Genomic DNA, 26100 nt, shown 5'->3' on the forward strand with positions numbered 1-26100 from the left:
TTTTAATATCAAAGTGCCTTAATGTGTGTGTGTCTGGTTGTGAATCTGAAAATAAAGCAGAACAAAAGATTTTCAGGACACAAATATTTGTTTAAATCACACAGATTTATAACATTGATTAGAATCCTTTTTAAACAATCCATTCCATGTTCACAAGTGTGCTAAAGTCCACATACACTTTCATTGAAATTAAGACAATAATACTTAACATACAGTGCATATGACAATATCTCCTTACATCCATACAATGAGCCAATGCAGTATTCTAATGAGAGGGTGCCAGGTTATTGGGTTCTGCTTTAAGCCAGCGTCATAGAAACGTTCCAAAGGTGTTGTTCAGTGGTAATTGGATTTGCCTGTCGATACATCCACAATCCCATAACTCCACAGTTTGTATGCCTGCCTCTGCAAGCCAGTCATTTAGAACTGATGAACCCTCGTGGATGACAGGTGAAATGTCCTCAACAACTTCAAACAAGTTCAGTTGCTACCGAACAGCACCTTTGGGATAACCATGACCTGTATAGCTAGTGTCAGATAAATGGTTTGTCCTGCACTTTGCCAACAAAGCACACACTTCAAAAAGCCCCAAACGTGATTCACAGAGAAAGTAAACTGGGAATAGGCACTTCTTTTTCCTTTTGTGTGTTTATCAATTCTTTCTTCATTTTCTTTAACCAAGCACACAACTCTGATTTAAGAGCATCATATTAAGATAAATCAATCAAATAAAACCAGTTAAGATCACTATGATTTCATTTTCAACAACAGAGTTGATTAAGACAAAGGACAGATGAGACACAAACACAAGACGGGCAGATTTCCCCCTACAGGGCGTGATCAAGTTTCTTACAAATCTCATTTTGTCTTCTCTTCCTGCCCTTCATTCTGTCCCTAAATATCCCTCTACAAGACCCCCAGCATATTCTGTCTGATGCTTGTGGTCCTAAAGATGCTAGTTAGTGGCAACTGGACTTGCTCGAGGCTCTAACCTCTAGTTCAGTTAGAAATGTTAAGAACCTCAAATAATTCCAGATGCTACTGAAGCCGCACCTTTAGGACATTTTTGACCTGGATGATCTGATGATGATAATCTAGGCTGAGCTTAGATTCGCTTTAATAACTACAGAATGACAAACTCTAAAAAGGGGTTTGTATTTGTACTTTGTTTGGGTTTGAGGAACGTGTTCTTCTCTGCACATGAAATTAGTTACCATACCAAATGTATACTGTTGCTACGGCCTTTGAAGCTTAACATTGTCCCTATGACCACTCAGCATCACAGTAAAACCAAAACCTCTGCAATATTTGAATCAAGTATTGGGACAAATTTATCTATAAGAAACATAATGTAAAATCTTTTCAATCATTCTCATCAAAACAAACTGTGCCGTGGGTGTTATCTGTTTCGGATGGTGTTGGTGACACCAGGGAAGGTCAGGCAGGACAGAAGGAGAATGTGAATTATTGGATTACAGGGTAGAGTATGTGGCATTATTCACAGCAGGATTTGATCGCTTTAGGACTAGGACAAAGACAAGGTAAAGCAAGCAAGAAAGCAGCCACAACTTTACCGTTGGGGTCATTATTTCATACCTAGGCCCCCTCCTCCCTTCCTGTCTTGGCACTCGCCAGCATGTGCTGCTCAGTTGAGGCAATTTTGCACAATCACACAGGCCTGTGACTGAATGTTGCAAGGCAGAGTGAAAACAACGGAAAATTAGTGCTAAGTACTACAACAGGTTTGCCACTGTCTTCCAAATTCTTTATTTCCCCCTCTCAAGCTCAGTCTTCACTATACCTCTCTTTATGATTTCCAAATGCAAAAATCTCAGTTGGTGGCCAAAAGACACCGATGTCAAACATTGTGTCTTTCCTCTCTGTCTCTGCTTGCTCTCTTTTTCTCTCCTTGGAATTTCTGTCTGCTTGGACAGGAAGATGAATGGAGGGGAGGAGGGTGAGTGGATAGCGGGTTTCCCCACATCGGGCTCACCCCTGTAGGTTGGCTGAAGGAGACAGGATGGTTGAAGGGCTGTGGTAGTGTAGATGGTGAAATACTGGTGCGAGTTGCGGAGAGGTCTAGTTTCCACCGCAGCAGGCTCGGGAAGACTGAGCATCTGGATCCTGGAGGTTGACTCCCCGGTGTCGCGCTGCATGTGTCGGGTTTTGGGTGTCTGTTTTTGGCATCTTTTTTGCTACATTTACAAAAACAGGTCAGATATTTACATGTGCCGGATGTTTTTCTACATTCATACGTTTATAATTGGAGAGTTTTAGATTATGTCAATCAACCAAGACCATTTTTGAGGATTGAGGATTGTTGCTCATTTTCTTGGGTCCATTTATCACTAAAACTAACTTTATTATTCATCAGTCAGTACTCACCTATGGCCAGGAAGAGCTCGTTAACGTTCATGGCCGTCTTAGCAGACGTCTCCATGAAAAGCAGACCAGTGTCTTCAGCATATGTCTGGGCTTCCTGTTACATATTGCACAGAAACAAATATTAATGAATCATCAGCGGTAACTTAAGAATGACAAACGCCTAAAAGGCCTGAAGCTGAAAGTAAGTATTGTTTATCCTGACAGCTAGCCTCTGCAAAAAAGGAATAACATGCTGCAGGTGACTCATAAAGACCGCAAACACCGGCAAACATTATTTGAATGCAGCCAAATTGACATAGTAGAAACTGTCCACTCCCTGTGCTAAGTATGAGAGTGTAAAGAATTGTTGTCAACTCTTCACTGGCTCCACCACAACGTCAATGGAAAGAAATGCAAGAAGCACTAGTTGAGTCCTCCATCGCCATAAATGACGCTGGCCCTACATAAATCTGTGGCTACTCAAACCATAGTAATATTTTGCTGGGTCAAACGGCATTAAGCTGTTGCTCTGTGTTTTTTTTTTTTTTAGTCCATGTGTAAAAAATACTGAATTGTGCATTTTTTATCGCTATTGTGATCAAGATTGGGAAATTAGACAAATCAATCACACAATACCAATGACCCAAGGCCTCAGGATACTGTTTTTAAAAAACAAAACAAAACAACTGTAATCCCATTGGTCCCTAAACGAACCCTAAAACCCGATGGTCTCAGCCTCAGGTTATTCTGGACACATGCTTTTAAAGATGTCAGAGAGCTGAACTTGGCTTATACTCTGGGGATTCTGCTTGACACTGCAACAAGATTATTGTCTGTTTACGCTAGACAAGCGAATGTTTCCATACCACACATTACAAAAAGTTATCATCCACAGACAGAATTTATTTTTCACTGTTGTGCTTTCCTGTAAACCAAGACAAGCATGTTCTTTACATTTCTATCTACTATCAGTGACGGTCCCAAGGTATTGGTCCCAAGGTATTTGTCCACCAGGGCAATTTCAGAACGTATGACAGTTATTGTAGGACGAGGGGAAGATTTCTTGGAAGTCAACTGTCACGTCATTTGTTTTACTCACATTAAGATGGAGAAAAGACTGTTTGTGGAACCGTGACACAAAAGCTTTAGAACCATGACCCTTTTTCTACTGCTGTAAAACACAATATCATCACAGTATCATCAGCAAATTTCATGATATGCTAGTTTTTTTACATGCTCTTGACATTCAGTATTGAACAAAATGTAAAGAAGAGAAGAGACAAACCTCAGTAAAGGAGTGTCTCACTTTAGATTAGATCCCATTTACTGTCATACATTGTGTCCTACTGGTAAAAATGCACACTGTACACTGCAAATTGGGCCTTCTTTAGATTACAGGGTGCTTGTGATGACCTCCAGACATCCCAATTTCATTTCAAGCATGATCTAAAGTACAAGAAGACAAGATGTGTGCATTTCACAAGAGTGCAACCCTCTTATTTTTCCCCAAATCCTATCTGTGCTCTAAAGGGACGTCTGATAATTACAGTCCAGAGTTAAAAATTTAGTTGGACAGCAGTCTGTCCTACATCGTGTGGGCAGTACATATGTTTTTCCTAATCAAACTTCTACATAGAAAACAGGTGGTTTCCCCTTTGAAGACACACACAAAATACAAACATTTCATCGTTTTGTCTACACAGGACGATGCCGTTACCCTGCAAACTCTTGCATGCTGCTGCCACTATCCTTAAAATACTACTTTAATTTATTACACAAGATGTTTATCACACTTACAATCTTTTATGAAAACAAAAGATGGCTATTGTCTTCATCTATAAGCGTTGCTATGTAAGCATCAGAGATATTTAACAGCCTTAGTTGAGTTCAGAGCTCATAACGATAACAAAATAATTATTCAAAAGTTCTTCCTCCCAATTCTGAAGTGGGTCAGACTTTGCTTATAACACGCAATAAACCTGTCATCAGCAATGATTAACATTCAGCTTCAGAGAGCTAGTGATTGATGACTCAGTTTAGGATATGGTCCAAAAAACGACATTGTGGGCTGGAGTGTATTACCTCGTACTCTACTAGTCTTTTTTCTGCCAGGTCAGCCTTGTTCCCAGCCAAGGCAATAACAATGTTAGGACTGGCCTGCCTTTGCAGCTCCTTCACCCAGGCCTTGGCTCTCTCAAATGTTTCCTAAACAAACACAGCGCCAAGGTCAGACACGGATATAAATAACAGGTGAACTGACAGAAAACATGGGTGCTGTGCATGAATCATTCATCAATATTAATGTAGTCATCAGTTAGTTTGCTGCACTTCTGCAGTACTTAATGAACATTTACACTGTACCGGCTTGGTGATGTCAAAGACGACGATAGCAGCCTGAGCGCCGCGGTAATACATGGGAGCCAGGCTGTGGTATCGCTCTTGTCCTGCGGTGTCCCAGATCTCAAACTTCACTGTGGTATCATCTAGACACACAGACTGAGCCAAGAATGCAGCTGGACATAGAAAAACCCAAACGACCGGTGAAAAGACGCTAATAAAAGCCCAAGTCCTTCACCTTTTCTAGTGATGGAAAGTAACTGGGTACATTTTGTGGATGTTGACAATTTTATATCACAATAAATTCTTAGCGTCCACAAGCTTTCATTTTATTTACACAGGTAATTTAAATTGTTAATGTTGTCCCACTGCTGATTGCAATCTTTACAATCTTCTGTTCTGCTGATTGGACAAATCCATTGCTCCACTGGCTTTTTCTACTTAATTCTCTCTACAGCACATTTAAAGACTGAAGCTCAGATAGAGGTTCATTAACTGTGATTAAGAAACTGTGATATGGCTCTTTAGCCAGGTCATCCTCCCCAACTGTGAGGTATTTTTACTTCACTTAAGTTGAGTCTTTCTATTTTATGCTTCTACTCCACTACATTTTACATATGAAGAAAAGCATCAAATCCTTACAAATGAATGGGTGGAACAGAATAGTTTTCCATTAAGAAATATTCAAAATGATAAAGATGATCATAATAGCACTTTAAGCAGCGCATGTACATTCACTTACTGTATTCACATTTCTAGCCCTCACCTCCGATTGTTGTCTCCTGGAACTCATCAAACTGACCCTTGACGAACCGTAGCACCAGGCTGGACTTGCCCACGGCCATGTCACCAAGCAGCACCAGCTTAAACTGGCAGATCTTGGTCTGTGGTAATGTGCCGTTGGAGCGGCCTCCGCTCCCTCTGGAGTTCATACCGACCTGCGTAGGAGACGGCGGCCGGCTGGGGGACTGGGCCTCCTTCCTGAAGTGGAGACAGGTGTTTCTGGGTTATCAGTCACTTCTGCTACCTCCCAGACAGACTGCTGATGTATTGACCTCTTTTCTGTCCTTGTTTGATCTGTGTGAAAAAGGTGAAAGGTTTTTTATTTTGGTACAAGACTGCATCACGTTTTATCCCATGTGCACTTTTCTTTTCTTCTCCAGTCAACATGCATCTCTCTCAGTGATCCATAATGTCTAAAGATGTAGGGTAAATAAGGGAGGGTGGAGCTCTGACATGTCAAGAAACTTCGAGTCTTGATTGTCTACTGTGTAGACTGTGTACTTTTCTTTTTTTCTCAATGCAACAAAAACTTCTTTCAGTGCATAATTATTATAGAAGTATAACTGCAAATACCTGAGTGCAGAATGTTTTAAACATTATTTAATTAAAATAAGACGCAGGTTCATTTCAACTTCTTTTTCCCCCCCAGGAGTCAGAAACAGACACTAGATTATGTCACAGAGAAAGGCTGAATCAGCTGCTACTCTGGATTGCAACATCTTTCAACTGTTGTTCCTTTTATAGGGAGCACAAAACCTAAAATCAGTTCTTCCAAGCTCAAGTTGAACACGTGTCCTAGCGGGTTTTGAGGGTAGGCTCAAAAATGTTCAGTCCTGAGCCCATATCAACACTGAAACAGGTTTTTGCTTCTGTAGTCATTGTACTGGTCATTCAAAGGTCCCTTTTGTAATCCACAAAATCCACACTGATGGATCAATATGTAGAGCATCAGGCTGGGATGCAGAATTCTCCCAGATCAAATCCCAGCCCACCCACCCACCAGGTGTGTCCTTAAGAAAGACACTGATAACAATTAAGGTTCTGTTCTATTCTAGACTTATTTCAGGCTTTATCAGTTAGAAAAAAAAAGAGGATATCTCCCCAAATAAATGACTAAAAAGCTTCTGATGTCCTCAAAAAGCAAGCAAGGTCTCTGCACACCTGAACACACTACAGGTGTGTTGGAGGAAAATGTCAGCTGAAAACCTTTTTGGAGGAAAATCCCACCTGATGAAGATCCAGGCAACCGAAATGTTTAATCAATATTACAGTCTTAGCGAGAAAATCTGCAGGAGATTTTTCAGAAGCTTTATCACAAAATTCCCTATTTCTTCCTTTCCTGGATAGTGGGATGGTAACAAAAAAAATAATTCTCTTAGAAAACTGTGCATCTATGGTTCTACCTAATTTTTCTTTTTACACATTTTAATACATTTTGCACAAAACAAGGTCCCCAATCACTTACATTTAAAACATGTTAGCAAAGGGATTCTCTACGCTCAGTCTTGATTTGTGAGAAATTGCATTCTAAGGTTTATTTCAGGCACTAGCTGTCCGAGTTAGAGAAATTACATTCCCTGTGAAAGTTATATCTGCTTTCACAGCAAATTAATTATCTTCCCAATACGCATCAGCAGACAAGCAATGTCCTAGAAAAATGAATAAAAGTAACGCCAGAAGATACCTAACTGATTTGATTACCTCCAGACTGTCTGATTTTTAGTTTCAGGTATGGAGACATTTTTTATTGCACAAAATGAGGACTGTCTTGCATCACCTGCACTTTACAATGCAACTTTTTCAAGGCTAGTATGAAAAAGAGGAATATTTACAGCAAGCCTACAACGTTTCATTGCTTATACTGTCACCTGACTGCTGTTTTAAGAAACACTTGGAAAAACTGCGAACCTGTCCTGTAAGACCCAGTGGTGGGTGAGAATCAAGAGGCTTGATGTGAAAGCAAAGACATACAATTGAACTGCAGCAACAATACTTCACCAGCACTTAATGGCTTCTGGATTTCTTATATCAAGCCTATGTATGAAAACAAAGCCTCTCTACCAGCAGACACTGACAGAGAGGCTGCGCCTCACATTGGTGTGTCCCAGCTCACAGACAACACTGCAGCAAACTACTCACAGGAAACCTCGCTGAAAACTCACATCAGTGACACAGAGGCCTATGTGGACAGAGGACAGCTCCTGAATATCTTCACTGTCAGGTTACTCCCATAATAACCGTTATCAGATCACCAGCTCTTATCTAGCGTTATGTGCTAACGGGACACCGCTCAGATCGGACGACACAAAACGGTATTAAGGCTTCACGTTTCGACGCCCGGGTAAAAACACAAGCGCGTCACCTTTGTCTAGTTAACATGTCCACACAAGGGGGGACACCATTCAAATATTTACCGTGTATATTGCCGGTAAAACAGCGCAGGTATCGCAGGTTTGACTGTTGACATCAGCTGGTTGAAGAAAACGTTCACACACTTCCTGTAAATGGGCGCATGCGCGCTGAGTGCCGCATTGTCAAGCCGCATTCCCATACCGATGCTGCCAGAACTGACGGACGAACACAATCCGAGCCTAGAACCGGCCTACGCGTGTGGGATATAGCAACATTAAGCAAGCCGAAATCTTGATCAGCAGTTTCCCTTTGTAGTGTAACATTACATTTTACAAACAACTGAAAACAAATTACTTGGATTGTAGAGAAAACTTAAAAACGCGAAGGTTATTAAGCAAGTTCGGGAAGTATAAGGAACGTGCTTATGTTTGAATTATGAGCTGGTTTATAGATGGACATCAGAACTAAGATTGCCCTCGGGGAGTGTACGCTATGATTCCAGACCTGACTGACAAACTGTACCCTTGTCTGAAACTGGAACCCAGTAGTGTGACACACAAATCTGGGCCCTGCAGCTTCAAAGGACCCCTTTTCCTTTAAAAGAAAAAAAAAAAATCATATTCCTGCCCGAATCACCAGGTAAACACACTGTTGGCAAATGATATTCAGACTCTAGAGGTTCTAACACATTCAGGAAAGTTTGGACCATCACAATTCTGATAACAAAACAAATGGCAAAATAAAACTTTATAATTGATCAATTCAATCCATGTTTTTAACTTGAAACTCATTTTGTTGTTCATAATTTTATGGTTAAATAGTTTTCAACTTAAAAATGAATTCATAATTTCCATTGTGTGATGGATTTTGTGTATTTTATTTCATTGTAGTTTTATTTGTGTGTGTGTGTGTGTGTGTGTGTGTGTGTGTGTGTGTGTGTGTGAAACTATCTCTTGAATGTGTGAAATTAAAATATAGTCTCTGTACGCTTTCATTGCAGATTCTGATTTGCAGGATTAAGGTGAATTAGAAACATTTAAAAACCCAGTCTGTTGCAATGTAGCAGCAGCGGCATAATTACACTTTTAAAAATAATTTTAAGCCAGAGTTTACAGAACCAGTGTCAGCACAGGACTTGAGCATTCCATTCTAGAATGAGTTTATTCATTTTAATAAACGTTTTTATTCTTTTAATAAAGATCCTGGGGCGTTATTTGCATCGATTATTGCGCTTTAATGTCTCACTTGCTGAGAGGTTTGAACGGCATTAGTCATGGCTGTTGCAGCCTCCAAGTCGCAGGTGGCGCTAAACCTCAGGGTGGCCGGAAACCTCCCGGAAGTCTTCACCACGTGACGGGTGTTTGAAATGACGCGAGAAGACGCTTGTTATTAACAGTTTCTAAAACGCTAACAGGAGTTTAAGCGCCGCACCGACACGATGCCAACAGCAAACCGAAAGAAGCAGGGGAGAGACACCGCGGTAAGAGGAGTGTCTGTCGGCACAGGACGTTAGCAAAACACGATAGTATAACTCAAATAAACTCAAAAACTAAAGTGCTGTACTTTGGGCGCTGTATATTTTAAAATGCATCGCAATATAAAAGCAGCACCAAGGATAAAAACACGAATTATAACAAGTCATTTATGTATGTTGAGACCTATTTCACTGCTCGTGTAATTATCAGATCACCAAAAACCAAAAATACAGTGCAAGTACAAAAGTCACAGCAGAAAACTTGCTTGGGGCCAAATACAAGAAACACAACTAAAATGATCCATGAACACATGTGATTGCTCATGTGAATTTGGCACTAGAGAAATAAAGTTGAATTGGATTGAATTTGTAGTTTTATTTTCCAAACTCTGCACCGTGTTAGTGAATTAGTGACAATTTCCTATTTAGCGTGGGTTCGCCAACCTTCAGTGTTTGTGGAGCTCTGTTGTGATGGTTTTGTGTCTTCGTCACCCAGGTGCAGGGCACCAATGACAGCAGTGTGGTGAGCAAGGTGTCCGCTGCAGCACGGGGCTACTTCCAGGATGCTTTCCTCCAACACTTTGTGTGCAAAGCGGCCAGGAGAGCCCCCCTCATCAACAGGTGAGTCAACGCCTCAACCTTTGTCCCTCAAACGAACTGGACTCAGTGAATGATCAGTCACTAATTCTAACACAAAAACTACGCAAAAGGACACGTCTGTAGCTAACAAACACATAACTAATTTGCAATGATTTAAAACAGAGAAAAGCAGCAAGTACCAAATATTTGTTGATTAAACTGCTTATTCTTCACTACAACTTTTTCTTGTATTAATCGAATAATTCTTTTACTATGTATCCAACTGGGGTAATACTGTGGAGGGTGAAGGAGAAATGACATGTAATAATTTGTAATAACTGATACATCAGCATAAACATAGGAGTTTTTCCTGTTAGGCCTGGGAGTCCAGAATGTGAATGACAAGTGAAAGTTACTTTGTTTGCATGTTTCAGGGGCTACTATGTGCGCTGGAGGGCTGTGGACCACTGTGTGGGGAGGTTTTTGCAGGTTACTGAAAATTGCCCCAAGAGACAGGTACGTTAACAACATGTCCCCAGTAGTTGTGTGCAGGTGGTTTGTATTTCAAGTTCCATCTTTCCACTGTTGCCCATTTTTCTAGATTCTGTCTTTGGGTGCCGGGTTCGACTCTTTGTATTTCCGCCTGCACTCGGACGGAGTTCTCGACAGAGCTGTTGTGTTTGAGGTGGATTTCCCAGACGTCACCTTGCGCAAAGCAGCCCTGATCAATTCTAATGTCACACTAAGGGGGATGTTAGAAAACTTTAATTTACCTTCTCTTACAGGTTTGTCATTTAATCCACAATTAGATCCAAAGAGATTGTCAGACATTTTGTAAATACAATGGATTTGTCATGTAGGTAACGTTATAGATATTGCCTGCAGGCCCTGTGTATGTGTCCAGCTCTCAGTACCGTCTGCTAGGGGTGGATGTTAGAGAGAAGTCCCAGCTGGAAGAGGCTCTGGCTGCAGCTGAAATGGATTGGGCTGCACCCACTCTTATTCTCTCTGAGGTGGTGCTCACGTACATGGAAACACAATGGTGAGCAGCTTTATCTTTCTGTATCTGCATAGTCTTGACTGTATTCTGTAAAGGGCCTTGAGTTTCACTTTGTCGTGAAATGGCGTTGTATATTTAAAGTTTAATCGAATTGAATTGCTGCGTGTCTTCCAGGTCAGATGCTGTCATTAGTTGGGCGGCGAAGTTTCTGCCGCAGTCTCTCTTCGTTATGTATGAGCAAATTCGTCCACAAGATCCTTTTGGTCGGATCATGCAGGATCATTTCCTGAAACTGAATTCGACCCTGCACGCCCTTCGACAGTACCCAGACCAGGCTGCACAGATACACAGGTTCTTGGACAAGGCCGGTATTCAGATTAGTTTAATTAGTTTGATTCGATGGGGTCACGGTGTTTTAATAAACGGGTGTTTTTGTCTGCAGGGCTGGGAGCGGTGTGTGTGTGTGGATATGAATGACTTCTACCTGGGGCTCGTCCCCGAGGGGGAGCGGTGCAGAGTCGAGAGCCTGGAACCTTTCGATGAGTATGAGGTGAGATTTTGAAATGCGGCGGCTGCTTTTCCACGCCGCAAGTTCCCAGGACGCTTTGTCTGCACGGTGTCCTTGTTTTCAGGTGTGCCCCACAGAAATACCTCCAACTCCCGAGTGGCAGGAACAATGATGAATGGGGCTTTATTTGAGATACGTTTACAACGTGTCAGCAGGGTCTGTCACAGCTCATTTGTTTGATCGATGTGGAAAATTCATTAGTCTTCAATTTTTTTTGTGTGTGGCAAAAGTAAATGGTAGCTGGCGTGACCCCATTTGGCAGATATAGCTTTAAATAAACATTACTATGTTGGAGGGTTTCGTCCTCACTGAACAGCTTCAGCTCAGGGATGTTGGTTGGCTTCCTGAACAACTCTTCTTCTATGATCTTCAAAAATCGCTTTTGTTTTTGAGCCCAGAAGACCCAGATTTCTGTTCTTCAAATGTGCTTGTCCTCACATTGATGGAACCACCCAAACCCACACACGTTTGCCACACATAAACATTTAACATAAGGTCATTAACCTCAACTAATAAATAAATGAATGTTGTTTTATTTTTCTAGAAATAGACATATAAGTTCCCTTGTGATCTGCTCTAGGTTTGCTGTAAATATGTGACTTATTGGATCCTATTCAAAATGTGATTGATGATTCAGACTCCCTCTGTCTTCAGGAGTGGCACCAAAAGTGTTCACACTACTTCATCCTCACTGCATCTCGAGGCTCTTCCATGGCTCAGTGTCTGCTCACACATCACTCAGGTAGCATAATTAGAGCTTATGAACGGCTTCTTTGCCCGTCTACATGTATTTCCTACATCAACTAAAATGATGGGCTTTGGTGTCTCTGCATTTTTTTTTTTTTTCCAATAGTACCATGTGTTGGCCCGTCCTGGAGCCCCAGAGCCCTCAATGTGAAGACTGCACCGGTTAGTTTGGAGGGGCTGGGGATGGCTTCCACCTTGATGCATCCAGGGCAGGTCCTGCTCACGGGAGGCTCCAGCAGAGGAGGCAGGGGGGCAGCAAGTAAAGTCCTGTTCAGAGGCAAAGAAGGCTGGAGAGCCATCAGTGTGGAGCCATCAGTGCATTTGGGTGAGGGGGCTTTTTTTTTTCTTTTTTTTCTGTCAGTTGTAGTTTTTGCCGTGGCACTAATTTGCCCATAAATTAATCTCACGGTGTAATATTATATCTGGACCCAAGTAAGTCAAGTGAGGCATATTTTCCTTCCTGTGTTACCATTTCTTTGTCTTGTGGCCTCCTCCCAGGTGTGCGACTCTACCACACGGTTACCTCACTTCCTGGAAGAGTTACTGTGGTTTACGGGGGTCGCTCCTCCCCACTCAACCCAGTCCAGGGCCTTTTCAAAGTGACTCTTGACCCCGGGGGTCCCCCTGCTCCCCCAGACTCATTAAAACTTTGGGTAGAGCAGATCGTGTGTACTGGTGACAAACCACCACCAAGATGGAGGCACACTGCTTCGATGATTAGTCACAAAGGTTAGATCAAGTCTTAAATGATGTCTTTGTGTTGACTGACTCATCGTTACAAGAAGACGTTTGTATCTTTCTCTGTAGGCAAAGATTTTCTGTTTGTGTTTGGTGGAAAGAACGAGTCCGAGGCAGTTCTGGGTGATGCACACTTCCTGTGTCTAGACCGGCAGCGCTGGACTGAGGTTTGCATTTGTGATCCACATAAACAAATGCTTATTGTCACACGCTGTGGTAGCACTCACATGGTCTTCAAATCACACTGGGCCTCATCCAGGAGCCAGTCGCATAACCTGGTTGGTTCAGATGAGAATTTGCAGCATTCACCAATGAATTTCACAAGTTGTCCAAATCTGTCTTATAATTTGGAAATAGTCTGGCTCTCTCCAAATAAAAATATTATTGTCATACCAAATACTAATTTGGTCCTTTCTAGACAGTTTTGTGACAACATTTGTGAGCATATTACACCACAGGAGCCTGGATATTTCACCAGATGTTAGTTAAAAGCTCTTAGGGTCTTTATGAAGGTTTCTGTGAAGTAGGACTCACCTCTGTTATGACACGAAATACTCATTTCGTTCTTATGTAACATCTCCGTTCCATTCTTTTGACCACCTGGCTCTGTTATTACTCATGGAGTGATTTGCTTGGTAAAGATGTTGTTTTAGTATCAAACTTTATGTCAAAAGATTCTTTATATGGCACCGAAAGTCTGATTTACAAACGATTCATATGTGTGATATTTAGTTTCTAGTTGGACCAATACTGAACAAGCCGTATTTGTTGTTATCGTCTGCAGACTTCTGAGTTCTTTTCACTGCCCACAAAACCGAGCAGAACACGAAGCCACTGCTGTTACTCGCAACAGATCACAAATATCAATTTGTGTACACGGTGTGTTATTGACAGATCCCAGTAGAGGGCGCAGCACCAGAGGGTCGCCATTCCCACTCGGCCTGTTCCTATCAGGGAGGTGCGGTGGTGTTCGGAGGCCTGGACAGAACAGGGGTGCCGATGGGGGACACGGTCTTTTTAAGGCCAACTGAGAGAGGCTTCTGCTGGGAGAGAGTAGAGGTGCGGCCGCCTCCCGTTCCCAGGTGCGTTGTTCATTTCTCGCTGACCTTAAGCGCCTGCTCGAGAAAACGTTCACTAAGAGCCGGTGTTCTGTGCATTTCGTAGATACTCTCACTCCGCACATGTGGCTGGTGACAGGCTGGTTGTGGTCGGGGGAGTTTGGCTGCATTCAGACGGTGTGCCAGGCGTTGTTGTGATCAGCCTCTCCACCTGCAGCAGCGTGGAGTTCAGTCTGGACACGGTCAGTGAACACGAAGCTCATAGACAAATAAGACAAATTCACTGTCTTGATCTCAGGTTGTAGAGGATAAATCTACGGCAGGATCCTGAATAACCAGTCGCTGTCTGTGTGTTGTAATCTGCAGAGCTCGGTGCCGTGGCCTCTGATGCTCCACTCTTTCTGCTCTGAGCTGATCGACTCAGAGGAGCTGCTTCTGGTTGGTGGGGGAGGGAACTGTTTCTCATTTGGGACTCACTTCAACCCTCGGCCGGTCACTGTGGACCTCAGACCTGCACTGGGATGAAGGATTACTATTAAACTGAAATGACATGAAGTCCAACCTTCTGACATCTCAGACAGGGTGCACTCTGAAGAGCTTACTTGAGCTGTGCTGAAAGCTCCAGGGATGTGTGACTTATTACTGAGCCCTGAAGTGTGGAGGATGCAAAATGTTCTTATTTTGATATTAAACAACCACAGAGAAAGTTTTGCTTGCTGGACAGGTTTTAATTTGTGAGACCTCAGTTCAAAATAACATAGTAGTTGTAGCTAAATGTCCACTCATAGAAGTCTTTGAATGTTTTGGATGGAGGGTAAATCATTCGGTGAAGCGCTTGAAGGACTGCACTGTTGGACTGACGGCACCCCAGTCTCCTGGCTTGCGGTATTCCCCCTTCTCCAGGAAGTACTGGTGACCACGGTAGTTGGGGTGCTCGTAGAAAACCCACCAGCCGTCATAGACCTTGCAGGAGTTGACCTCCCTCCAGCGGAACTTCTCTAGGAGCGAGGGGCAGTCCTCCGTGGCCTCGTAGACCTGGCCCCCAAAGTCTGCCTTCTCATAGAGCTGCATCTTGTACGGGGTCCCACTGGTCTGAAAAGGGGGTGACAGAAGGAGGGTGGGGAGTGGAGGGTTCAAAATGGAGAATGAGTAACGGTGAGGGGTAGTGTTAATACGAGCATCATTATGAACGTTCCCCTGCACAGATTTTAAACACCATCCCCTCGATTTTAGCATCCTGCCTCTATAAAAGGCTCAAACCTGTGCACGCGATTTTTGTGTGAATGTGGTGTCTCTGAATCTGCCCACAGGCTCTGGGTCAGTCGGACCAAACCCTGATCTACGCACAGTCAGACCCAGGTGGAGCCCTGCAGTCGCTCGCAGCATCACCTCCGTAGTCGTTCACGCACTCGCTGTAGCTGTTCTCAGTTCCTCACAGCTGAGGGTAAATCAGTGGTTAATAAAATAGACTTGCAGTGGTCAGACTGCTCACTTACAAAGTGAATCATCTTGCAGGAGCTGAGGCGGTCGTTGACCCCCATCCAGCGCTGGTACTCTGGGTACTCCCCTCTGGTCAGGACATACTGAGACCCCGTGTAGTTGGGCCTCTCGTACACCACCCAGGCCCCACTCTCCACCCGAATGGAGTTGCAGCGGCTCAGGTAGGTGTGGAAATCTGAGCAGTCGCTGTCGCACTCGTAGCGGCGGCCCTGGAAGTTCTTGTCCTCGTAGAAGACGATCTGAACGACAACACACGGGATTCTTAGCAATCGAGATTTGACATCATCTGTTTTAATATTTCCTGACGCATTCAAGAGACAAACATCATGGCAAAGGCTCCAGACAGGTTCTTTCTGCAGTGTGGGTGCAGTGCAGCCTTATCCTCCACCAGAACAACACGTAGTGCAGAAAACGGCACGGTGTGAAACTTACCTCCCCTATAAACCACAAACCACGTACCTGCCGTGGCCTAGCTGACTATGCAGGTATCACTTTGTCTGAACTCACCCTGCCCATCTTGGCTTTGCTGTTTGGGATAGCTTCTGTGATGTCAAGTGAGGCTGGTTCCCCTGAGGTCTCGATGCAGCACTGGCCCCTCAGCAGACCCTTTTATACCCCCCCGCTGTCCCACGTTTATAAACAGCAACAGCGGAGGCAAAAGGGAACAATCGCTTTGTCATGAAAATGAGATCCAAAAATTGAGTCAGTGATTCTAGTGCTATTCAGTTTTTCCAGAAAAGCGAGGAAGGATTACGGCATAATGGTCTGGGCATGGTAAGCGTCCATTGACCCCATTTCTCTACTGGCTGGGTCCAGTGCCCACCCTACCCCCCCCCCCCCGGCCGGCTCCAGCTCTCGCACCATGTTTCACATGCCAGCTCCACCCGCTTGCCCCCCGCATGGCGAGGACCTGCCAACTCATGACTTATATCGGCCTACTGGAAGAATCCAGACAGAGACCAGTTCGGGTCCTTAAGTAAACATAACACACTATTAAAGAGAAATAAAATCCCTCAATTCAAAACATTTTTAAAAGTACAAATCTGTCAGGAAAAAGTCCCTATGAGTTGTATGTTATGTATAAAATAATGCAATTTTTTAAAAAAGTATTGTATTAAACCTTTTTTTTTTAAACAACTTTTTCTATTGTGGTTGGTAATGTGGGGCTAATTTAAACTTTTATGCTTATTTTATAAACTCATCATAAGTCCAGTTGCCACTTTATTAGGCACGGCTGCACAATCTAATTTAACAGATCTGCCATTATCTTCTCTTTTTCAAAGTACATAATCAGTTTGTTGGAAATATAATTGTGTTTATTAGTGAGGTCACAGGTGATGGTGTGGTTCTCAAATACATTATATCTTATCTCACAATGAGGCAGAATGTTACAAACACCTCCAGCACCTGCACCTGCATCAACTAAACTGAACGTTATACATTATGTTTTTGAATTAGTTTCACCTTTATTTAACCAGGTAAATTCCCACTGAGCTTTTTAATTGTGACCTGACCATAATGGCAACGTTCCTGTTTTGGACAAGACCAACATGAAAGTCACTACTCATCACATTGCAAAAACTTGTTTGCATTGTGTATTTTTTTTTTTAAATGTATATAGATTTTTCATAGTGACTTTTTGTTTCTCATTCTGTACAAAAACGTTTGCCACACATTTGCTGCTGCGACATGGAAATGTCCACACTGTGGGATGAGTAAATGTTTCTTATCTTAAAGTAAGTTACATAAAAGTTGTTGGTGCTAAGAACAAACAGAAGTGTAAATACAATCTTCACCATAGATTTTACAGTGGCCTTTAATCAGTTTTTCCAGCTGACTGACAGGCCAGATATTTATTTCCCATTCCCTAAGATTATGATATATAAAAGGAAAGCAAGTCAGTTTATGACTGTCATGCATAAATTGATCCATCCTGAAGGTGATTAAATTCAGTTTATAACATCTTTCAGAGAGCAGTTGATTTCTCTCTAATATAGGAATTAGTTATTACAAAGTTGTAGTGCACTGTATGAACAAACACAACCAAAAGCAGGTGATGGTTAAGACCATTAATCTTTATTATTCAACCATCAAAACTCTGTGCTCCTCATATAGTAGCTGCATAATGTTATGTGTTCATATCAAAGGGAAGTTTTTCAGTGAGCTACAGCAGTAAGGCATTTAACAATATCATCATAAAAATAGATTTATCCCAGCATTTAGATTTTTATTATATCTTTTCGCTAATGTAAAGCATTTAGACAGCCCATTTATTTAGTTAATCTCTTCAAGTAATGTCTCATAACCAATAAAATGCTGCTTTCAATACATATGCAGTAGTTACTGTAGCAGTACTGGAGTAGTTACCCAAAGTGTGGGACTACGATGTGGTTTCTCTGCAGTATTCCTGGAGGTATTTATTACTAAAGATGCTTCTGGAATTAAGGTAGTTTAAAAAAAAAAAAAAACACTTTACTATATGCACACATCTATACAACAATTATTTAGGGTGTGTTGCACACCTGCAGATAGATGTGCAAACTGACCACAAGTTCGACTTTGCTAGAACATGTCAAAACAGGTACTTAAGGTGCAGTGGAGAAATTGAAGGACAGGTCGGCAGTAAATCGCAGAGCAGGAAAAACTGCTACACTGTTTGCAAGAGTGTTACATTTTTTGGCCACACCAGCCACGAACTGATCAAACAGCTACAGTGATTTATTAACAGAGGGCCGTGGTAAAAACCACATGCTTGAAAGATTAAACTAATAGACAGCAGTGTAACTACTTCCTGTGTGTGTAGCTGGCCCAGTCACATATCTAAAATAAATTATATGAATATTCCATCCTGTTTTCCCATAATGGCAACTCATTTAATATTCTAACAACACAAAAATACTACGACCTGAGCTGGTAACATGTTCCTAATACCGAAGGAACTACAATTATTTAGCATCCACATCTTCCATCTTTACATGCATTTGTAAACTTAATGAACTTGTTTTTTTTTTTAAGAAAATATCATCAGGTTTACATGTATGAACACAGTGTGGGAGGAACTGGGGACTATACAGAAAAGGCCAAACGTGTTCGCAGAGGTTATAGATTATAACCACTATAGTAAAAACCAGTTGCAAGTGCTTTAAGTGCTGTATTGCTTGAGGAGAACATGTTTTGGGCTCATGTCCATCATTGTGTCTGTCCTCAGCTGAACCTGATTCGTGATCGATTTAGATTCAACTCTAAACCAAAGCTGTTTTAATGTGTCCCATAGTTTGTAGTGCCTGAAGTGATGCTAAGCCTGTGGTATTTATACTTTTAATCTACACCTCTGCTCAAACGAGTGCAGTGATGTGGTTTCACAACACTCCCCATTTGGCTTAGATGTGCTAAGGAGCCACGAGGTCTGTGGTAAGAGCCAGATTCGATGCAGTACAATAGAAATAACAACAGACCCACTGTTCCACTCTGTGGGACCAGAAACACTGTTGAACTTGCAGGTGGAAGTATCCTGCTGGCAACAGTTCAACAAGCCATAGGAGACTGTCCCACGGCCCGTCCAATTCTTATGTGTTTGATGTCTTTAACTTGGTGCGTGTCTGTTGCCGGCCCGTTGGGGTCCTTTAAAGAGGTTACTGTGGGTGGGATGAGGCTGTCCAGTTCCTGCCTGTGCCCGGTTTCCAAAAGCCACTCGTGGAACTTGACCTCTACCAAGTCCTGGAACTGTTGCTTCTGCTCCCTGGAGAAGAGAAATGAGAAATCAGAGGCCAAACATGGAAGAGACTGGTGTCAAAATATGGTTATGCAATGTAGAAATCAATGAAGAATGACGACTTCGCTGTTGTTGTCCTCTGTGCCGTCACGGTCCCCTAGGGCGACTTTTCTGACACTAATGCTTCCACCGACCTCTATAATATCACCAGCTGAGTGGCTGAGTCACAACTGCATTGATTTTTGTCTTAACTTCACACTGGGTAATGCAATAATACAACATTTTCACATGCACAGATGACATTTCAGTGCTGACAGATTTTTCCACATAATGATGGTGTGAAACAGGCCTGAATCGTCACTCACTCGTTCAACCGAGCCTCCATCACAGTCTTCTGCCAGTCCTGTATCCGCTTGTGCTTTTCATCCAGAGCTGCCTGATACTGAGGCGGCAGCTCACCGGGCACTTCACACGTGTCCCCCTCTATCTTGAAGGGCACAGCCATTGTGTGAAACTCGGCTGGGGGCAGCAGGCGGTAGCAGGCAGACTCTGGGTTGACGAGTCCTTCCGTCCCCAGAACCAAGGGTCGATCCCAGGCATTGGGGACTACAGCCAGCCCCACGCTGGCCATATGGTCCTCCAGAGAGGGATAGAAAGTGTGGAAAGGTCCCAGGGTGATGTCAGTATTTCCAGGCAGCAGCAGAGGGTTAGTGGGTGTCAGGGCGTGGACAGTGCAATGCGAGGAGGCTCCCACAGCGATCCTGCCAGCCACACACACCAATCTTACATTGTGGCAGCTGTGGACGTGGACACTGGTCTCGACGGGCCCCAGAACCACCGTGCTGTCACGACATTTGTCCACACTGACTGATCTAAGGGAGCCACAGAAACCACGACATGTAAAGCATGTCCACAACGTAGCCTGTAATGATGGAGGCAAGACTCACCTGAGAGGTGAGAGAAGGTAGATGAAGGCTTCTGAGCATCTGTGGATTTTGATGTTGGCACCAGTCAGTTTCTCTGAGGTTTTAGCCAGGGTCTGCCTAAACACTTGGGACATCAGCACCATCTTACTGCCAGGTGGAGCCGTATGGGTGTTCCTGGCTATTTTGGCTCGCTTCATGGCCCCCTCCACTAGAATGTAGAAACAGAATTAGTCCCAGAAAGGTTCAGAAACAGTGATGACTGCAGAAAAGGCCAAACACACCAACTCTTAAGTGTTTGGCTTCAAACATGCTGTGTCAAAGTTACTGTACAGACCTTTAAGAAACTAGAATTAGTCCCTGAACATGTTACGATACCTTGTTGAGCCCAAGCCAGTTTCTTGCCCGAGTGCAGGCAAGCGGTGATTCCAAATGGGTTAAGTATGAGGATTTGCTGTAGACAGGAGAGTAACTTGTACAAGGGGAAGGAGCGGCTAAGTGTGCAGTAGCCAGCTTTTGCCTGAAGCGGAGGTTTGTTCAGCAGCCTGTGGACCGGCTGCACAGCATTGCTGCGGCTGAACGAGCCCTCCAAGAGCAGGCCCAAGCTCCGAACCGCCTCCAGAGAGATCTGGCAAAAAAAGAAAATGTGAAAAAGCACTAATCTTTTTTGTTCTGGTGCACTGCTTTGAATTGTGAATGATGAATGATGCCACAGGTAGTTGTAAAATCCTGTCTCATGAACGGCTAAGCACTAACACAAGTGCGTGTGCTCACTATCAACACACCTGACAGTCTCTTAGGGCCTGTCCAGACTGAGAGAGCTGGTCTGGCTCCGCCAACAGCTCCAGAATCTCAGCTAGATGGCTTTGCACAAACGACAGGTGAGCCTGATCATCCCAGTTCTGCTGAAGCAAACGGAAAACATTTGCACTTTGAACTTGATTACGTAGACGGTGTCTGACCACCGGCGGGTAGTTATCAGAAGACGGACCTTGTTTTGAGAGCTTGTCTTGGCCTCTCGATCTGACGGCGATGGGGAGCGAGTGCGATGGCTGGGCCACTCCTCGCCGATCAGAGACGTGCGCAGAGACATGCGGTTCAGCTGCTGAATGTAGAGGAAGAGGAGGAACTGCAGAGTGTCCACAGACAACTGGAGTATTAAAAAAAGAAAAAAGCGCACATCACATGTGTAGCTCCTATTAAGATCTGAGATCTGGTTACAGCAACTTCCTCAACAATAACCCTCCGCTGAAAGAGTGAGAGAGGGCACAAAAACGTTAACTGGGGCGATGAAGTAGTATTACTTTTCACGGTAAACCGAGCAGTCACCTTGCTTCTTTGTTTGTCCAGCTCACTTTTGGAAGAGCACTGGGAGAGACACTCGGCCCACTCCAGCTTCTCCTCTGGACTGTGGCCAAGGAGAAGGTCAAAGGTCTCAAAATAGAGCCACGCGAGGTCTTCTGGAAGCTGCAACTTTCCACAGGCGATGTGCCTCCACATGGGCCAGCACAGAATGGGGAAGCAGCCGTCCCGTGTTCGCACATACGTCGCCATCTTGCGAAGATAGTGCAGGCTGAGCTTGGAGGAGGGAGCCACCTACAATAGCATCAACTCCAGTTATTACAACCACTGGAGGACATCCTCATGTTAAAGAGTTGCTAAAGGTATATTCACCTGCAGGACACCCAGTAGGAAGGGTTCCATACGTGGCCATATCATCACACTGTCTGCCTCCATGTCTAAAGAGAAAGGAAACAAAAATAAGCGGATGTAGGACAAATAACACACATGCAACAATTTCTCAGTAAGAACAGTGAGGTAGCATGGTACTAAAATACTAAAAGCCAAACTTCGACCTATATGGCATCACAGACAAGTGATCACTTCTTCATGTCACTGTGTTTTGAAAGGGGACCACATCTTTTTATGCGTCCCAAATTGCAGGCGAATGGGGCTTTAAGTGAAGTTGTCCCGATCCTGTTAGGTGATCCGTCTCAGTAGGTCTTACACAGGTGTACACGCCCTCATCACATCTTACCGGGCTTGAAAATAGTGTCTCTTTTGTTCTCTCCAAAGATCAAACACAGCATGATCTACTGTCCCTTTCTCCCAGGAGAGTAGTAGTCCACTCTCTCAGGTTGTTGTGATGCTAGATGTTCCAGTATGGCACTGTCTTCATCCTCCTGCTTGTCCCTCTTACTGCACTCTTGTTCATATTCATACGTCTCAGTAAAAGGTAAAGGTTTAACAATCTGATCAGATATACCACGTATATGTCTGGGATTTCTACCTGAAAGTGTAATTGTGTTCAAATAAATCTCAGGTAATTCTCCTCTATTTCCTCCTCTGACTGTGACAGGTCACACAGTGGATCTGTCTCTTTTTTTAAGCCTATGAACTTCAACTCTCACACAAAATAAAATCTAATAAATGTGTTAATGTAAAAAATCCAAAACAACAGATTTAACTGCAAATCTAAATGTATGTCAAAATGGGCTTTGTAAGTATAAATGGATAAATGCACAGAAAAATAAGTTGCTGCCTTAAAGTTTCTCGACTCCAAGTGTGTAGGACTGCTCAGCATTGCTCATGGGAGGGGGGGCAGCTGGAGCTGCCATCTAAAGTCCCGTCCAGTTTGGCTTGGACCAGTGCAAGTGCCGGCTCTCGTCAGCTGCCACACCCTATATTCAGTCTGAACTCTCATCTCAATTTCTCCCTTTCTGTCAAAGAAAGGCCTTTAGCAAAACATGCAAATCAAACCACAGTAAAAGAAAAACCTAATGCAGTTTGTTCTTCACCAGACTATGAGAATCACACTTCTTTACGTACACACAGACCCACAGCGGGAAAAGAAAAACCATTAGGACTAGTCCACACTGAGACACAGAAAGATCAGCACATAGTGCATCTATCCCAGCAAACACCTGAACATTTCATAAACATCCTGCACTTAAATACACCACTCAAACACACGTGTAGACATCTCTCAACACCCCAACCATAAGTTCTCATAACACACATCACTCTCACACTGACACATCATTCCAGAGCACAGATAGAACACACACACTTGGGCCGGCACACTTATGTCTCGGACACACACAACCTGCCTGAGAGGGAAAAGAAACAGTTTCTTCCCCAGCAGGACAGAACCTCAGTGTATTTCTCAGACACTGAACATGACAACATGAAGCATATAAGCCTGTTAGAGAGATTATCTCTTCAGTCACCTCTTTATTATTTATCCATCTATAATATTTACAAGGTGCTTTCAGTGCGATTGTGTTTTCTGTCTTCCAGCCGCTCTCTGTGTGAAGTCGGTCTCTTAAAAAGAGGTTATAAGTGCAGATTGATCAGTTCTGGGCAATATCCCTTTCACGCCATTATCCTGCAGCAGTACCGTCTTTCGAACCTCTACAGATCAGTGGTTTGACTCCAATTATGTGAGCACTATCAGTTTTTGTGCCTGACCCCAACTGCAGCCTGTCTGCTTACAGAACTCACTTGTGCTCTATTTTCTCAACCTACAAAACCATTTGAGTTTTCAATCCTATGTTGAGCTAAGTCAAATCCTAGTCGGTAGGATCCAGTCAGTACAGACCTTTGCGCTTACAACCGTCGCATAGATTTAATCCAATGCAGACGTATTTATAGCCCCTAATTTAGCTCCGCTCAAACCTTCATCTGCCAAATTCTGAAATCTAGAATCCAATAGGCTGCATCAATATTCGGAGTTATATAAGCACGAGACAGTCACATGCAGTTAGTCAATTCATTGCCATATTAACATTAGCCTAAGTAATCTCACATCCTGTCTTAATAAAAATTCCACCTATTGGTAGGTTGGTAAAATAGGTTCCTGAATGACAGCCGATCAGGTTTTGAAGGCATTAGCTCCGTTCACCTCCCAGCCCAGAGGGCATCCCAACTTTTGCAAAAGGCAACTTTTCCCTTGTTGAAAACCATCTGAAGCAGGGAGGCAAGAAGCAGAAAGAGTCTTCTCAGATACACAAGTCCATATATTAAGAAAATACATTTATTGTACAAGAGTACACAGAGGGTCCAATTTGTATCAGACAGGATAATAAAACTCACAAAGGAAATAGACACAAAGCCGAAGCAAAAAAGGAATAAAGCAGCAGCCACCGGCGTCTCCCAACAGAGACTCGTATACTCTCCCACCTTTCTCCTCCCTAGCAACAGTTTTCAGGGACAAACACCATATCCTGTTTTTCTCTTATTCCTTGTCAAAGATTCTCACACACACACACACACACACACACACACACACACACACACACACACACACACTTTACTCAATCAAGTACACAGTTTACAAACGTAAAGTCCAGAACATGTGTCACAGACTTTAACTCCCACATTCATCTGTATGACTTGTGTATTATATTGTAGATGACTTATAATTTGTAGATTATATTATACATTAACTCTTAAATGGAATCTCTAACCACCACATCCCTTTTGTTATTATCCATCCAACAGTGTCCCAATTAGGAAACACGTGGTGGGAAAATGTGTGCTTTTAAAGGCTGTGTCTTTGGAGGCAGAGTAACCACTTTGCTCAAACTGCTTCACTTCCATTAAACATTCTTTTCAAATTAACCTAATAAAGAATAGTATAAACAACAAGAATAGGTAAAAACGTTTTCGGTTTCAGTACATTTAGTCCTGTATTGTACTGGAGTACTATTTTTTTTTTATCATACTTGTACTTTACTGGAATATTTCTACTTTTACTTTGCCAAAATGAAATGTTGTAGTTTTCCCACTGATATCTGCAGTGACAGACCTTATTTTCATTCATCGCTAGAAATAATCCCTTGGCATGTTCCTCTGTAAAGGTTTGTCAATCGGCACTAGAATTGCACATTTCTGTAAATCCACAGTGAAAAGCTTCACCACAGGTCAGTGTTCCCTGCTGTTTGAACTCTATTCTTAAACAAATGCCGCACACTTCGGCGTCACTTTGCTTTTTAAATACACTGCGTTTACTTCATTTAGCAACATTTGACAGCTTGTACTGTAGAGAGTCTGAAGTGGAGCAGTGTAGTTGAGTATTTACTTCAAGGTGAGCACTTGACCTTTTATTTGAAAAGTGGCTTTGTGTTCTACCTGTGCCAAAGGCCGTTTATACTGTAGTTTTTTTATTGACCAAGTCCTGTGATGCTGAAGTTACCGGATACTTTGATGCTCCCATGACAACCAGGCTGCTGTCACCAACGCCGCTAGTCCGCGACCAAGCTAAAACCTGTGGTAATATAATAAAAATCTAACGAGTATAAGTTACCGGGACTCACTAACTGGTGTGGTTCGACGTTAAAAGCAGCTTGTTGGCCAGAGCGATGTTATGTCCACCGACACAGCAGCTCGGCGGCGTTAGCTCCCGTTAGCTAAGCAGGCTAACAAACAGGAGTCTGGGATCAAACTGTGGCTCATTAGTTCTTACTCTCAGCCTCTGTCCTCGCTCCGGTGTCCAGCAGCTCGTCGATCCGCCTCGAAAGATGTCGCTGATGCGATTTGTTGTGGTCGCAGTCGAACTCGCATCTGCACTTCTTCCCGTTTGGCGCTCAGAGCTGAGCTGACATCTGTTGCGCGCAGCTCGCGGGGACGCGCTTTATGCTGCATTAACGCACTGTCGGCAGAATGGAAGCACGTCGGGTACAGGTACGGAAATAAGTGTAAAAAGAGAGTGTAAAAATTCTTTAAGCCATAGTTTAAAACACTGGTGAAAAGGTTTAAAATCTTTTACGTGTTTTGTTAAAAGTTCTATTTAACGTACGATACATACTATCAATAAAATGTACATGAGTATCAATAGCAAAATTACCCAAAGCATTATTACATTATTACAGAGCAGTGTCAGAAAAAGTTCTCAGATCATTCACTTAGGTAAAAATTGCAATACAACAATGTATAAATACTCACAATTAAGTTACTTAAGACA

The 26100-nt window shown here is 43.0% G+C and overlaps 4 protein-coding genes across 6 annotated transcripts; 1 reads left to right on the plus strand and 3 right to left on the minus strand.

Moving 5' to 3' along the window:
- Positions 1–86: 86 nt before the first annotated feature.
- On the minus strand, positions 87–8016 carry rab5b (RAB5B, member RAS oncogene family). Its single transcript, XM_067514973.1, is given in 9 exon segments — positions 87–2195; positions 2386–2479; positions 4447–4569; positions 4726–4877; positions 5468–5633; positions 5635–5706; positions 5709–5778; positions 7899–7975; positions 7978–8016. Coding segments are annotated over 9 exon segments (909 nt in total). The 3' UTR covers positions 87–2079.
- A 1152-nt stretch (positions 8017–9168) lies between these two features.
- lcmt2 (leucine carboxyl methyltransferase 2) lies at positions 9169–17917 on the plus strand. Its single transcript, XM_067515639.1, has 14 exons — positions 9169–9316; positions 9807–9931; positions 10324–10405; positions 10491–10674; positions 10775–10931; positions 11064–11253; positions 11332–11439; positions 12112–12199; positions 12311–12529; positions 12703–12933; positions 13012–13109; positions 13837–14024; positions 14107–14242; positions 14367–17917. The coding sequence occupies exons 1-14, from the start codon at positions 9275–9277 to the stop codon at positions 14523–14525; spliced, it is 2007 nt and encodes a 668-aa protein (XP_067371740.1). The 5' UTR covers positions 9169–9274; the 3' UTR covers positions 14526–17917.
- crygs2 (crystallin, gamma S2) lies at positions 14820–16364 on the minus strand. Its single transcript, XM_067515953.1, is given in 5 exon segments — positions 14820–15092; positions 15497–15739; positions 16008–16066; positions 16069–16088; positions 16255–16364. Coding segments are annotated over 5 exon segments (705 nt in total).
- A 581-nt stretch (positions 17918–18498) lies between the features above and the next one.
- Positions 18499–25774, minus strand: tbccd1 (TBCC domain containing 1). 3 transcript variants are annotated; one of them, XM_067515640.1, is made up of 9 exons: positions 25603–25774; positions 21810–21874; positions 21465–21731; positions 21127–21285; positions 20921–21037; positions 20514–20763; positions 20160–20346; positions 19578–20084; positions 18499–19239 (listed from the first exon to the last, which is right to left on the minus strand). In XM_067515640.1, the coding sequence occupies exons 2-9, from the start codon at positions 21870–21872 to the stop codon at positions 19026–19028; spliced, it is 1764 nt and encodes a 587-aa protein (XP_067371741.1). In that variant the 5' UTR covers positions 21873–21874; positions 25603–25774; the 3' UTR covers positions 18499–19025. The 3 variants fall into 3 exon arrangements, with proteins under 3 accessions (XP_067371741.1, XP_067371742.1, XP_067371743.1); XM_067515641.1 differs by lacking the exon at positions 25603–25774 and adding an exon at positions 25454–25556; XM_067515642.1 differs by lacking the exon at positions 21465–21731.
- Between the last annotated feature and the right edge of the window lie 326 nt (positions 25775–26100).

The sequence above is a fragment of the Channa argus genome, chromosome 9 (assembly GCF_033026475.1).
Source record: "Channa argus isolate prfri chromosome 9, Channa argus male v1.0, whole genome shotgun sequence".
Classification (NCBI taxonomy): Eukaryota; Metazoa; Chordata; class Actinopteri; order Anabantiformes; family Channidae; genus Channa; species Channa argus.

Coding starts and splice junctions, on each gene's coding strand:
- lcmt2 (XM_067515639.1), top strand. CDS start 9,275: ATGCCAACAGCAAACCGAAAGAAGCAGGGGAGAGACACCGCG. Junction 10,932..11,063: donor ACGTACATGGAAACACAATG/GTGAGCAGCTTT, acceptor CGTGTCTTCCAG/GTCAGATGCTGTCATTAGTT. Junction 12,530..12,702: donor GGAGCCATCAGTGCATTTGG/GTGAGGGGGCTT, acceptor GCCTCCTCCCAG/GTGTGCGACTCTACCACACG.
- tbccd1 (XM_067515640.1), bottom strand. CDS start 21,872: ATGGAGGCAGACAGTGTGATGATATGGCCACGTATGGAACCCTTCCTA. Junction 21,286..21,464: donor TGGACAAACAAAGAAGCAAG/GTGACTGCTCGG, acceptor TTAATACTCCAG/TTGTCTGTGGACACTCTGCA. Junction 19,240..19,577: donor ATGGAGGCTCGGTTGAACGA/GTGAGTGACGAT, acceptor TCTCTTCTCCAG/GGAGCAGAAGCAACAGTTCC.